Below are 15,782 nucleotides of genomic sequence, written 5' to 3'. Positions count from 1 at the left end.
TGATTCCCACTTTAACTCTGTCGCTTCACAGTGACCACTTAGCATTATCACAATTTCCTCATCCACAAAATGGGCATAAAAATAGTTATCTCAGGTCGCCTGTCTGGCTCACTCTGAAGAGCATGTCACTCGATCTCCGGAGCCAGGGGTTCGAGACCCCTGTTGGTTATAGAGGTGACAAAACAATAGTAATAATAAATAAAATAAAAGGTAGTTATCTCACAAGACCTCTTGTCGTGATCCTTAAATGAGGATCCATGCAAAGCGTTTAGAATACTAGTTCCTAGCACACATATTATTATAGCGATTACTACAACTTACAAAGACCCACTACAATTAGGTAAAATGATCCAATTATGCCTACTTTACAGCTACGTTTAAGGATGAGCAAGAATACTCTATTTCAATGATTCCAAGATGCTCATTTTGTCACCTTTTAATATCTCTGACATCGGAATCCAATTTCTAATTCAAAATGTCTTAAAACTATAACTGGCATGATTTTTTAAAATTTCTTCTTGGTACATAAATAGTGGGGCATCATACAATCTACGGTGTGCCTTAAGTGAAATAATGACATATACAACAGGTCTGCTGCACTTCTAGTCCTATGCCTGGAATTACATTGTTCAAAAACTAAAATAATTTTCAGTAGTTGAAAGCACATTACGGATAAAAGAGACTAAAATAACAAAAGAATATTTTTAAGTAATTCTTAGTTTGGTTTTCAAGGAAGTTTGAGCAAAGGAAGCTCGGATTTCAAATAAACGGGCACAGCTCATTTTATTTTTTTTGGAGGGGGGGATGTGGGGAAGCTCATTCTATTAAGCATTTCAATTAATAGAAAAATGTTTAGAATCATAGAAATCAAGTATTTCCAATTACCAATATTAGTATTTAATATTATTGAAATGTCAAAAGGGCAGGTAAAGGTAATCTTTCACAATTTCCGATCTTCAGAAATGTTTTCCTTTGACAGGAAGTTCCAAGGAAAAGCTTCAGGTGAGATTAAGTCCTAATACTTCCATTTAAAATTTCTCACCTTAGGGGCACCCGGGTGGCTCAGTTGATTGAGTGTCCAACTTTTGGTTTTGGCTCAGGAGGATCTCAAAGTCATAAGACGGAGCCCCACATTAGGCTCCATGCTCAGGGTGGAGTTTGCTTGGGTTCCTCTCTCTCCCCCTGTCCCTCCCCTCTCCCATGACCCTCTCTCTCTCTTTAAAATAAATACATCTTTTAACTTTTACAAAATAAAATAAAATCTCTCATCTTAGGAGTGCCTGGCTGGCTCAGTCAGTAGAGCATGTGTCCTGAAACGTCAAGCCCCACGTTGGGTGGAGAGATTACACTTAACAATGAAAGCTTTAAAACCTAAATACATAAAATTTCTCATCTTGCTCATACTGGGCAACATGAAGTCTTTTTAAGATTGAAAAGATCCTGAGTAGACTATGTCTGCTACATAACCCGTGTTCAGGTTCTGTTTGAGAAATAAATGGACTGAAGAATAAATACAGTTGGAGAGTTCGATAGTTTTTAAAGATTTATCTATTTCTTTGAGAAAGAGAGAATACATGAGTGTGGTGAAGGGCAGAGGGAGAGGGAGACATGTATCATCAAGTGCAAGCTCACAAGGGGAGAACAATTCATATTCCCTAGATGAAATGAAAACCCGTTTCTGCATGCCTCATAATCCTCCCATTTGGCCCAGCCTTACGTTTACATTTTCTTTATTCTTATTTTTTGCTGTTATTCCCCAATTGAATCTTTAATCAATCCAAGATTTAGTTTGCAGTGTGGTGCAACATTTAAGTTTTTTTTTTTTTTTTCTGAGAGAGAGGGAGGGACAGAGGGTGAGAGAGAGAGAGAGAGATGGAGGAACAGGAGCTAAAATCAACAAACACAAAAAATAAAAATAAACAGAGGCTTAACCAACTGAGCCACACAGGCGCCCACGCCCCAACATTTAAGAACTGTTTAAAAAAATAGCTATTTGCTTCTTCTAAATAACCCATCTTTTCTCACCTAGCTTAAAATGCCACTTTATCATAAATTCTGTTATGTTTTTCTTTTTCTGGGTTTTACAATGGATTCAATTGACCAGTCGCCTTGTATCAATCAGTACTCTAGTATTTTAACTGCTTTATACAAATGCTTTAGTATCCAATGCAGGTCCATAGTTCCCCTTCTAAATCTTCTCTTTCAGTGTTCTCTTGGCAATATTTACCTCTGTTACTGGAGATGAATTTTTAATCAATATGCCAAATTTAAAGAATTCATGGAGAGAATTTGTAATTAGGTTAAGACAATTAATGTTAACAGAATCAATCTCCCTGAATCACTGTATTTAGATGCACGTTATGTCTTTGCCCTTAAGTCTTATTTGACATCCCTCCTTAGCTTCCAGGAGGTTTTTTTTTACCTTATGTAAATCCTGCATACACTTCGGGATGTATTTATATCCTGGCTTTTTCTTTTTTCTAATGAAATGATATATTTTCCCATTATAACTTCTAAGTGGTCACTCTTTTGATATCTGTGTATTTATTTGGTAATGAGAGTAAAGCACATTTTAAACTACATGCTTGTTAACAAAAGTTGGCAGTTTCTCGAAGATACTCAGGGAAGGCACGAATTGGATGGGAAAGATTTCACCAGAAAGATCTACATCGAAGAATGGTATGATGCGGTTGAAAAAAAAAATCAAGTAAAATACAAACAGGATAGGCTGTTCATATTTATGTGTACGTGATACAAACACACACACACACACACACACAGAGGCTGTATACGAATGTCTACAGAAACTCCTTTTAATGTGGTGGTAATTGATCCATTAATTAATTACAACCGGACTACTCGTGGTATTGTGGGTGAGGCAGATAGAAAAAAGCAGGAGCAAACCCACGACAACAGCTAATACAAAACTAGGTACCCCCAAACTCACCAGATTCCTATTACATTTGTTAATGATTTTAAGGACTAACCAAAGTAGGAGCCGCCCCTGACTGGCTTAGTTGATACAATATGCAACTCTTGGTCTTGGGGTTGTGAGTTTAAGCCTTCTGTTGGGACTATAGCCTGCTTAGAAAAGGGAGGGGGTGGGGGCTTAGTCAGGCATCTGCCTTCAGCTCAGATCAGGATCTGAGGGTCCTGGGATCAAGCCCCATATCAGGCTACCTGGTCGGTGGGGAACCTGCCTCTCCCTCTCCCTTTGTTGCTCCTTATCCTTGTTTGTTCTCTCTCTGTCAAATAGATCAATACAAACTTAAAAAAAAAACAGAAAAAAAAGAAATTGACCAACAAAACCTAACAGAAGCCACTGTTGGCACAAGATGCACCAGCAAAATTGGGAATTTTGGTGTGTTTTTACAGCAAGACAAATGCATAGATACAAGTGTAGGCACTTATTTCAGAGGCCATTTTGTGTGTGTGCCATCTTGTGTGTGTAGGTTGCATGATTTGACAAGAAGTAGTTTGGAATGAGCAACCTAGAAACTAAGGGGGTCTGCATCTTCAGAAACTGCTGCTGGAATGAACTACAGAACTCTGGAGACCACTAGGGTCCCTTCTGAGAGGGTGGCTAGTTCCAGAGCAGATCATGTTCATTGGTGGAAGAGCAATGAACAAAAACAAAGGAACAACAACAAGAAACCATTTCTTGGCCCCATTCAGCTTAGCTAGACCAAATGGTATTGGTGCGTGTGAATGATTGCAACTATGAGCATCAAGCATTGGTCTCTTACAGGTGCCAGCTGGAAAATTATCTTTTGTCCCCTTAGAATTCCCCAGGGTGACTTATGAGACCAGTAGAGGCTCTCTGTAGTGACAATTGAATAGAAGACTGACATTTCCTAATGCAACCTGCGATGAGAGGCAATGGCATTACTAGGCTATAAGGAGACAGGAACTCCACACCAGGACTCCAGGTAAGTTGAAGACTATGGTTGACTGTAGTGTTTTTGTATAGATCAGAGATACTCAAAGAGTATATGGTAGTCCAACTCTGAGCTTCTTTGTTCCTTGGTCAAATGCTAGGTGGATCCCCCAAAGACTTTCTCACAATCACTTGAAACCTAAGATTTCCAATTCCCAGACTTCTGTGGAAAACAATTTTGGATCTAGAACACACATCCTCTAGAAAGTTCCTGATTAGAACTCCCATCCCCATCTGACTCTCATGTATGTCCTGGTTCAACTTTGCTGCATACTCATTTGGTAGTTACACCAATGAAAATAACAAAGTGTTAGAGTAATGTATGTTTTATGACGAAAAACAACTGAGATATGAATGCTTTACCAAATCCCTTAGCTCAGGTTTTCCAATTCTACTTCAGGGCTGTCATGAATGTCTCCTCCTTTTAAGACTTGCCAAGAAATTCACCACACACTTTCCATAGGGGCACCTGGCTGGCTCAGTCCATTAAAAGGCTTCATTAAGGGAATCCCCGGGTGGCTCAGCGGTTTAGTACCTGCCTTTGGCACAGGGCGAGATCCTGGAGTCCTGGGATCGAGTTCCACGTCAGGCTCCCTGCATGGAGCCTGCTTCTCTCTCTGCCTGTGTCTCTGCCTCTCTCTCTCTCCTCTGTGTTGTTCATGAGTGAATAAATAAAATCTTATAAAAATAAGGCTTCTTTAGCTCAGGTCAGGACTCAGGGGCCTTGGGGTTGCCCTGCCTCCAGCTCTCTGCTCAGCAGGGAGTCTACTTCTCCCCCTTCCTCTGTCTCCACCCCCATTTGTGTTCTCTCACACTCAAATAAATAAAAATCTTTTAAAAACAACCAACAGTTTTTCATAACTGGTTATTCATTCCTTTGGATATCTCTTCCCTTGCAGTCCACTCTACCTCCTGAGGAAAACTGAAACTATGTCATAATTAAACCATGATGAGAATGTGAGGGCTCCAGTGTGTTGAGGATGATCTGGGCCATAGTCTACTAAAAATCCCTGACCTGGGAGAACCACCTCAAAGGGACCACAAAATTAAATCAGAAAACCTGTATTCTGGCATTGTGGGAGTCAGTGAGGGAACAACAAACATGACATTGCGGAGTTCACAGAGTAGAGGCGAGTTTAATGCCACATTTAGGGTGAGCACAAAGGGCCTACGGAGTCATGTAAAAATAAGAGTAGTGAGTCAGGGATGGATGCGATATCAAACCTAAAACTTAAAGAACGAATAGGGGTTAGCCAGTGAAGAGGGAGAGAAGCACATTCCAAAAAGAAGGGATAGCGTATCAGTGAGGGTCCAAACAGGAGACAAACCACTTAGTAATTTCAACAGGGAACGTTTAATATAAAAAATGATGAACTTTAACAGTAGATCAACTATAAAGATGAGAAAAGCAATCCAAATACCCTAAGGTGCAAGATTACCCAAGAAAGATTGCCCAAATGGGTAAATCCCAAGGCTGGGATTCAGGTCTCATTGAAGGAGATGTCGGAACTGCCGTCAGAGTTGCCCTGCCAAAGCTAGTCCGTGCTACTCAGCATGCAAACAGGAACTACCCTTCAGGAGTGCAGGGAGTCCTGTCTGATAAATGGAGGTATAGAGAGGGTCAGGGAACAATGAGCCCACCGACCAGCAGAGCAGTGCAAGGCCTCCAGTGTATCATATGCACATGCAGAAGGATGCAACAAACCCCTTAGGGATACAGCAGAGTTAAGACTAAGGACTGGATGCAGAGAGTGAGTAGGGTGTCAAGAGCATTTGCTAGGGGCATGGTATCCATTTTAGGAAGGTCACTGGCTGGGGCCGGGACTGCATGCTCTGGAGTGCACAGCTGGGAAGAGTACTTCTGATGCTGGTGAAGGGGGCGCGGCAAGGGAGGAGGAGAAAGGAAGGAGATAGAAAGAAGAGAAAAAGAAGGAAAGGAGGAGGAGAAGGAGGAGGAGAACACAAAGACGACAAAGATGAAGATGAAGATGAAAGAAGACGAAGAAGAAGAAGGGAAGCAAACCGGAACGTGGGCCAGGGCCAGTGCTCAATCTCCAGGCTAACAGGAACAACCCTCTGGGACACAAATGAGTTGAGGTTGGTAATTGGATGCACAGAGGAAGTCAGACATACAGGACTCAAACTTCTCTGCCATCCATCGTGCTGCAATCACACCTTCTTTAGCAACTTTGGACCCCCCCCTCCCAAGTTAGCTCTTCTGTGGTACTGTCTTCAGACTTCTCTGTCCCACCTTTTCATTACTATCTCATCATCATTTAGTAATTCTTTGTATTTACTTCCACCGTTTAAAATACTATGTCATATCTGTCTTCTGATTGGACCCAGACTAATATAGAGGCCAGGGAGTTGCACTCTTTGGATTTGTCTTCTAGAGGATCTACCACAGAGAGCACAGTTGAACTGCAGCTCAAAATGTAGACAGCTGCTACATTTTCATATCCACCATAGCACTCACACCAAGGCCTTGTGTCTCTGCTAGGCTGTGTCCAGACAATGACTTAGCACAGAAGGAATACTAAACCAAGTCATTTCTGTCTCCCATAGGACCCCTCTACAGGCAAGCTTCTGATGGGGACTCAAGATCAGAAAACCCCAGGGGCCTGTGCTCTGATTCTCCAACAGGGGCTTGCCCTAAGATCCACTGCACAACTTTTCCCCACCACTGACACCACGAATAGCATAGGGTCTACTGGATCCTGTGACCAAAGCAGTGAGGACTCCTAAGCACAGCCTGCACCTGCTGCACAATTCATCTGCTCTGAGACCACTGAAGTCTTGCATTCTTTAGTTTCACCAAGGCGTATGGATGAAAGGAGTACTCAATGTAGGACAAGGTTTCCCAACCTTGTACCATGGACATGGTGGATTGTTGTGGAGGCCTCTCTTGGGTATGTTTACCAGCACTCCTGACATCGACCCACTAGATGCCAGCAACGTCCTCAGTTGTGAGGATCGGAAATGTCTCCGGACGAATCTATTGTTAGCAGTGTCTATAGCTAATAATACTGCATTGTATACTTAAACTTTGCTAAGAGGGTAGAGCTTACGTTAAGTGTTCTTACCAATTAATTAATTAATTAACTAATAAGAGCAGGAAGAAACTTTGGGAGGTGATGGGTAGGACTATGGCTTTAAGGCACTGATGATTTCACAGAGGTCTATACTTATCCACAAACTCACTGAATTTGATACATTAAGTACGTACAGCTTTTGACATGTCAAAAAACATGTCTCCAGACACTGCCAAATGCTCCCTGAGGAGCAGAATTCTTCTCCCACCACCCCACCCCCAACGCATTGAGAATTAGTGGTGTAAAATATGCTACCTCCAGAACCCAAAGACGTCTCCCAGTTTCTGACTTTGTGAAAAGGTATTCAAAATGTGGCAGTTTTTCTTTCACTCCTGCGGGAATATCCTGGCATGCCCACTAGATGCCTCAAAACTTCACGGATATGTCAATTCATGCCATCTTACCAAGGGCCCAAAGCGTCATAGCCTCTTACTGCTCCTCATGTCAAATTAGCATGGTGTCAATATGATAGGCCAATGAGGTATTCTGGGGATGTTCAAATGGTCTAGCTCCATGAGTTAATAAAACGCTGAGGCAAATGAAATGAATGGACACTTTGCCTATACTCTATGAATATGACCTATTTCTGATTCACTAGCAGAATAGAAAAGAATGCATTTGCCAAATCAGTGGTGACATACCATGTACCTGACGTCTTATCAATCTGTTCTGGAAGCAATAAGAGGCGCACAATAACTATGACTGGAACTACTCTTTGTTTAAGTTGACAGTAACTACAGATATTTGCCACAATCTATCCAGTCTCTGAATGGGCCAGACTAGTGAATCAAGCAGAAATGTGATAGAGCTCACCAGCCTTTCATCCTTTAGCACTATCCCACTGCATCTCTGCTAGGATGCAGGGTTGTTTTTGGTTTACCCTACCAAATGAAGGCTTGGAGACAGTTTCAGAGGTTTCTGCTTGGACTCTCTAAATCGTTTTTTTATCAATTATATTTCCTTATTCAGGAGAGACACAGAAAGAAAGGCAGAGACATAGGGAGAGGGAGAAGCAGGCTCCCTGCTGGGAGCCCAATGTGGGGCTCAATACCCGGACTCTGGCATCATGCTCTGAGCTAAATAAAACTCACAATTTTAACAAGAAACACTTTTAGCTACTGTAAAATCATACAGAAAAAAAAACTATTGCAAATGACATCAATCTATATTACAAAGGATTCTGAATTATACTATACAATGTTCTTCACCTTATCCTGTCAGAGTAATTGTTTTCTAGCTAACCGATCACATGCTGACATTTTTCACTATACTTATACTCTTCTTATTAAGTTAAACTTTCTGCCTTGAGAAATTGTTACCACTCTTGACCAAATACTAAGATTCACACACACACACAGACACACACACACACACAAAAAAAAAAAAAAAAAAAAAAAAAAACTTTACCTTTTAGCGTGGTCAACTGCATTTATATTTGCTTTTTCTACTAAAAATTCCACCATTTTCACTTTTTTTTCATTTACAGCAACTAAAAGTGGTGTGAGGCCATCCTGTAGGAGTGCAAACAAAATTTATAATTTACAAAATTACATATTTGGATAATGAATCATAAAAATTCTGAACGATCCTGTAACTTAAACACGTAACATAGAAAGTAAATAAAATTAGCCCCTTCGTTCTCAACCCTCCATGGTTTCACCACCTGCTCCTTCTTTTTAAAATACGGCTTTCTCGGGGAGCCTGGGTGGCTCAGTTGGTCAAGCATCTGCCTTCAGCTCATGAGCTCAGGTCATGATCCCAAGGTCTCAGGATGGAGTCCCACCTTGGGCTCCCTCTGCAGCAAAGAGTCAGCTTCTCCCTCTCCCTCTGCCCCTCCCCTCCACTCATGCTCTCTCTCCTGCTTGCTCGCTCTCTGTCTCTCTCAAAAACATAAACTCTTTTTAAAAAGTAAAATAAAAATAATAAAATAGACCTCCTCTTCCTCTTCAACAGATTACCTGCAGTCATTCCACAAACTCACTTCAAACATTGCCTGGCTCCAAGAATCTTTGCTTCTTTTCACAATATATATCATGGTATACTCCAGTTATTTTATTCCACACCATCTAAACCAAAAGCCCCTAGAGGGGAGGGGTTATTTTTTATCTCTGTATCTCTACTCTCTAAAACATAGTAGTAAATTTTAAAGTATTGTTATTGATTTCAATGGATAAATGAAAAACCTTAATAAAAAAAAAGGAAGGTAGGAAGGAAGAAATATTATGGTCAGCCTAGGTGGCTCAGTGGGTTAAGCAAAACCTTCTGGTTTTGGTCATGATCCCACTCCTGACATCAAGCCCCATGCATCAGGCTACCCGGCTCAGTGGGAAGACCTCTTCTTCCCCTACGTCTGCCTTTCCTCCCTACTCAGGTTTTCTCTCTCTCATATAAATACAATCTTCAAAAATAAAAAGAGTTGTTATTTAAAGCAAAAGCTTAGACAATTATATCAAAATATTTTCATCCAGGACATACTTGAGCTTCCAAATATGAAAAATCGACCCTATCTATGGCACACAACAGTGTTTCTGCAAGGGCAGAGACTGAAGGTAATGCACGTCAAAGAAAGCACAGGGAGACTGGCAAGTGTGGTCAGCACCAGCTCCCCATGGACACCTACCACCCCACTGAGGAACTACATAGGCTGAGCAGGAGCTACTCTCCGGAATGGGAGGCCTCAACGTGATACGTGGCTGGCAGAGTGGCTACCAGCACAAGTAGATACCCTCTGTACGATGTCATGACCTGATCCCCCTGGCTCTCATCTTCTGAACCTTAGGGCCTAGAGCGCCCAAGGCCTATTACAACCTGCTGCTTTCTCCTCCCATTTACATTCACCCAAGCTACTCCTCTGGGTCACGGTCTCCTACTCATCCCCAGAAGCATCCATTTCCTAAGCCCCTGCACAGCATTCAGCCTCCATCATCACCACACTCCCCTCTAGGCCTTCAATCCTTTGTGGGCTCTGAGGGCACCATCTGCTCCCAGGCACTAAGGTGAAGATTTTCTTTCTAGGGTGGAAGGGTAGCTAGCAGACAGAATGTTTCCTTTCTATATGCATTACTTTTCTCTTTCCCTCCCTCTGCCTTGGTTTGGAGGTGTTTTCATGATGACAGGACCTGCTGTATAAAATTCAATGTTGATGTCTTCATATATATATGTGCTTATGTACAAATATATGTACATATACATGTGAAATATCCTTTTGCAGCTACATTTATTTATTTTTTTACTGACTTATTTATTTATTTATGATGTCAAATACGTTGTAAAAACAAGTTGACCTGTACCTTGTTTTTGGCCTCTATATCTCCTTTACTGGAAAGCAGCTTCCGTGCTATTGAGATATTTCCCTCATAGGACGCATAATGGAGAGCGGTGTTGCCCTTGAAATCCTTAGTATTTACATCAGCACGTTTTTTGAGAAGAATATCTACACATGCCTCTTCTTGGCATTGTACAGCCTGTTAGCATTACAACAAGAACAGAATGTAAATTCTGGGAACTTAAAGGAAACATGCCACAAGTTTCACCATGAGTTATGTTTAAATGCAACAAATGTTCATTCCAAGGACTTCAATCCAATCCACCTCAGGCAGACATAGCTGTGACCACCCACCTTCACGAGAGCTGTCCTGTTTTCTCCATCACGGAGGTTTAGCTGGCATTCCCACTTCACCAGCTTCTTCACCATATAGACAGAGCCAATGGCACAGGCCAAGTGGAGAGGAGTCCTGTGAGCATGAAAGGACTTGTCAGGAAATTACAGTGTACCTTTTCAAAACATTCAAATTAATTCATAGAATTGTAAATGTTAAATACTATGTTATTCTCATGACTCCAAAACAAAGATTTAGTTTTCTTTGGAAGAAAGTACAATATTTATTAGTGATATTCACCGCTCTATTAAAAGAGCAGCCTATCTGTTTAGGAAGAGCATGACCTCAGGAGGCAGCTCAACCTGGGTTTGATTCCTACTTAACTCTGTCGCTTCACAGTGACCACTTAGCCTTATCGCAATTTCCTCATCCACAAAATGGGCATAAAAATAGTTATCTCAGGTCGCCTGTCTGGCTCACCCTGAAGAGCATGTCACTCGATCTCGGGAGCCAGGGGTTCAAGACCCCTGTTGGTTACAGAGGTTATGAAACGATAATAAATAAAATAAAAGGTAGTTATCTCACAAGACCTCTTGTCACGATCCTTAAATGAGGATCCATGCAAAGCGTTTAGAATACTGGTTCCTAGCACAAATATTATTATAGCTATTGCTACAACTTACAAAGACCCACTACAATTAGGTAAAATGATCCAATTATGCCTACTTTGCAGCTACGTTTAAGGATGAGCAAGAATACTCTATTTCAATGATTCCAAGATGCTCATTTTGTCACCTTTTAATATTTCTGACATCGGAATTCAATTTCTAATTCAAAATGTCTTAAAACTATAACTGGCATGATTTTTTTTTTAATTTATGATAGTCACAGAGAGAGAGAGAGAGAGAGGCAGAGACACAGGCGGAGGGAGAAGCAGGCTCCATGCACCGGGAGCCTGATGTGGGATTCGATCCCGGGTCTCCAGGATCGTGCCCTGGGCCAAAGGCAGGCACCAAACCGCTGCGCCACCCAGGGATCCCTAACTGGCATGATTTTTAAAAATTTCTTCTTGGTACATAAATAGTGGGGCATCATACAATCTACGGTGTGCCTTAAGTGAAATAATGACATATACAACAGGTCTGTTGCACTTCTAGTCCTATGCCTGGAATTACATTGTTCAAGAACTAAAATAATTTTCAGTAGTTGAAAGCATTATGAGAAGAGAGGTCTAAAAAGAACAAAAGCATTTTTTTAAAGCAACCCTTACTTTAAATTTCAAGGAATTTTAAGCCAAAAGTAACTCAGGATTCAAATAAACGGGGAGAGCTCTTTTATTTTTGGGGAGGTGCTGGGAAGCTCATTTTATTAAGCATTTTAATTAATAGAAAATGTTTAGATTCATAGAAATTAAGTATTTCCAATTACCAATATTAGTATTTAATATTATTGAAATGTCAAAAGGGCAGGTAATCTTTTACAATTTCTGATCTTCAGAAATGTTTTCCCTTGACAGGAAATTCTAAGGAAAAGCTTCACGTGAGATTAAGTCCTAATACTTCCATTTAAAATTTCTCACCTAGGGTCACCTGGGGGGCTCAGCTGACTGAGCGTCCAACTTTTGGTTTTAGCTCAGGATGATCTCAAGGTCATTAAGACAGAGGCCCACATTAGGCTCCATGCTCAGGGTGGATTTTGCTTGAGATCCACGCTTTCCTTCTATTCCTCCCCTCCCATGACCTTCTCTCTTTCTTTTTAGAGTAAATGCATCTTTTATCATTTACAAAATAAAATAAAATCTCTCATCTTAGGAGTGCCTGGCTTGCTCAGTCCGTAGAGCATGTGTCCTTACATGTCCAGCCCCAAGTTGGGTAGAGAGATTACTTAAAAATGAAAGCCTTAAAACCTAAATACATAAAATTTCTCATCTTGCTCATACTGGGCAACATGGAGTCTTCTTTTTTTAAGATTTTATTTATTCATGAGAGACACAGAAAGCACAGACATAGGGAAAAGCAGGTGCCTCACGGGGAGCCCAATGTGAGACTTGATCCCAGAACTCTGGGATCACGCCCTGAGCCAAAGACAAATGCTCAACCACTGAGTCACCCAGGAGTCCCCGAAGTCTTTTTAAAATGGAAAAGATCCTGAGTAGACTATGTCTGCTATATAACCTGTGTTCAGGTTTCTCTGAGAAATAAATGGACTGAAAGAATACATAAATTCATTTGTAGAATATAAATAATAGTGAAAGGGAATAGAAGGGAAGGGAAAAAAAATGGGTAGGAAATATCAGAAAGAGAGACAGAACATGAAGACTCCTAACTCTGGGAAACAAACTAGGCGTGGTGGAAGGGGAGGTGGGTGGAGGGTGGGGGTGAATGGGTGACGGGCACTGAGGGGGGCACTTGACGGGATGAGCACTGGGTGTTGGCAAATTGAACACCAATAAAAAATAAATTTATTATTAAAAAATTCATTTGGAGAGTTCTATACTTTTTAAAGATTTATCTATTTCTTGGAAAAAGAGAGAATGCATCAGTGCGGTGAAGGGCAGAGGGATAGGGAGACAATCTCAAACACCCTCCCCATTGAACATGGAGCCCAACAGGGGGCTCAACCCCACAATCCTAACATCATGACCAGAGCCAAAATCAAGAGTCTGATGCTCAACAAACAGCCACCAAGGCACCAGGAAAGTTCAATATTTTTAAAGAAAACTTTTGTGAAGTAAACATACTTTTGAAATAGCAATAAAATTTATATTTGCTATTTTTTAATTTTTTTTTTTCAGAAGAGGGATACAACAAAAATTCTATAAGGTTTTGCAATACCATTTATATTTTTTACTTTTTATTTTTATAAGGATTTAACCAAAATAAAATCATTAACCATTTACTTATTAGATGTTATAAAGTTGCACATAATAAAAACATATGTATAGGTCATCCCCCGTGGCGCAGCGGTTGAGCGCCGCCTGCAGCCCGGGGTGTGATCCTGGAGACATCAGGCTCCCTGTAATGGAGCCTGCTTCTCCCTCTGCCTGTGTCTCTGCCTCTCTCTCTCTGTGTGTCTCTCATGAATAAACAAATAAAATCTTTAAAAAAATAAAAATAAATAAAACCAGATGTATATATTTAATGTATGCATAATACAACCTACAATACAGATAAAAATATTCCCCTTAGTTCTGAAGAGGCTAAAGGTTGTCAGAAAATACCAAGCCTCTCCCATCAATTTTTATTAATTTTTTTTTAAATAGAAAGAGGGGCACTTAGGTGACTCAATCAGTTAGGCATCTGCCTTCGGCTCAAGTCATAGAGCTGCGGTCCTGGGATCGAGCCCTACATCATCAGGCTCACCCTGCTCTATGGGTTTCTGCTTGTTGTCCCCCTGACCATCCCTGCTGCTTGTTTGCCTGGTCTCTCTCTCAAACGAATCGATAAAATCTCTTTAAAGTAAATAAGTAGAAACTATTTTTTGTCTACACAAGATTCATATTCTTGTTCTCCTGGATTAGTTCATTGATAATAAACCTTTCTTAGAATTTTTATGTATCTTTCCTCTAGAAATCACAGATTTTAAGAAAATGAAAAATCCACTTAGAATCCAAATGTTTGAAGATAACTAATTTTATATTTGCACATCTTTTTGGCTAACTCAAAACCATTGTCTGCTCATATGTTTGTATCATCAAAACAATTTTTCACTCATTTAATGATCCAAAGTACAGCTTTGCATGTTAATGTGTATCAATTATCTCTGCCACATTCAGTGGTCACATAGTAGTCCAGCCTATGGATACACTGCCATTTATTTATACAGGCCATTAAGTGACTCCTTAATACACTGCTATTGTAAATAGTGCTGAGAATACCATATTGTATATTATTTATTTCTAATGATTTCCTAAAGATATTTTACATCAATAAGCTTCATGGCTAAAGGAAATACTTATTTTTCAATGTGGCACTTAACCACCAAACTATCTGAAAAGTCAAAAACAACTTAAATTCTAAGTAGTATAAGTAACATCATTCCTTATCTTCACAAAGCTTGGGATGGAAAATGGGATTTTGTGCCTCTTTTTAAAATATTTTATTTATTTGAAATTAAGAACACCAGCAGAGGGGAGAGGGAAAGAGAAAAGCAGACTCCCCACTGAGCAGGGAGCCTCACCAGGGGCTAAGTCCCAGGACCCAGAGATCATGACCCTGAGAGGAGGTCAGAAGAGGCCAACTGACTCAGCCATCCAGAGGCCCCTATCTCATTCCTGTAATAACGATCCTATAAAACGAAGATGTTCTTTTTCTCCGAAACATATGTTGTAAATATTTTGCAAGTACATTCTCTTTCATTTTGCTAATCTTACTTTCTGATTCAGAGGGTTTTTTTTTTTTAATGTGGCTTAGTCAAACTCCAGAATTTTTGCTTTTAATGTCATGAGCCCCTCTACCGCCCGCCCCGCCTCCTCCCGCCCGCCTCAAAAGCCCTGTTACCTGTTCTTCCTGTCCCTTTGATTTAAGTCACGTAAACCAAAAACCTGCAACTGGTGTATCTCCTGCATTTTTTCTGCATCGCCGTCAAACACAGCTCTGTGGATTTCCCGGAGATCTTGATATCTGATGTGGTATCCGGGGCCGGGGCTGTGGAAGTCGGAAACAGTCGTAGCCATAGGCGGCGATCTGACCCTCAGAGGCCTGAGGTTGAAGCCGAAGGGCAGCACGCCCCACCCATTCCGCGCTGTAGATTTCTTTTCCATAATGAAGCCCAACAGGCTTCAGTGGCACAGGTTTCACCGCCTCTAGTGCGATACACTCCCGCGCCAGCAATAAGGCAAGTGGGCCTCGCCTCAATGTCCCAGGGACTAAGCCCAACGACTTAGAATCTTCCGAGGCAGAACCGGTGTAACCTAGCAACAGTGCTAAATGCAAACGCGCCTGCGCACCTCAGAAGCTGGCATCCCTGCGCATGCGCACAGAGGGCAGTGGCCAAGGGTGCCCAAAGCATATGTGCCAGGAGGCCCAAGCCTCTCAAATCTCTGAGATCCCCTGTGAGCTGGGCTGGCTTCCCTTCAGAAGTTGGTGGGATGACTGAGCATTTGGGGACATTTGCAAAAGCCTCTGAGGTGTGGAAATGTAGTTTTCTGGGCCT

The 15,782-nt window shown here is 41.2% G+C and overlaps 1 protein-coding gene across 2 annotated transcripts in view; it reads right to left on the bottom strand.

Moving 5' to 3' along the window:
- The window catches only part of LOC140598236 (uncharacterized), a 128,552-nt gene extending 112,973 nt beyond the window's left edge, over positions 1–15,579 (bottom strand). Inside the window, exons 1-4 of one of the 2 annotated variants that reach the window (XM_072752645.1) lie at positions 15,128–15,579; positions 10,649–10,763; positions 10,320–10,493; positions 8,437–8,540 (exon numbers count right to left, since the gene is read on the bottom strand). In XM_072752645.1, coding sequence (XP_072608746.1) covers positions 8,437–8,540; positions 10,320–10,493; positions 10,649–10,763; positions 15,128–15,390 — 656 coding nt within the window. In that variant the 5' untranslated portion in view covers positions 15,391–15,579. The remainder of the gene's footprint in view (positions 1–8,436; positions 8,541–10,319; positions 10,494–10,648; positions 10,764–15,127) is intronic. The other variant, XM_072752646.1, reaches the window with a different exon arrangement.
- Between the last annotated feature and the right edge of the window lie 203 nt (positions 15,580–15,782).

The sequence above is a fragment of the Vulpes vulpes genome, chromosome 3 (assembly GCF_048418805.1).
Source record: "Vulpes vulpes isolate BD-2025 chromosome 3, VulVul3, whole genome shotgun sequence".
Lineage (NCBI taxonomy): Eukaryota > Metazoa > Chordata > Mammalia > Carnivora > Canidae > Vulpes > Vulpes vulpes.
The sequence above is the reverse complement of the archived record's forward strand: the minus strand, read 5'-3'. Positions and strand labels throughout refer to the sequence as shown.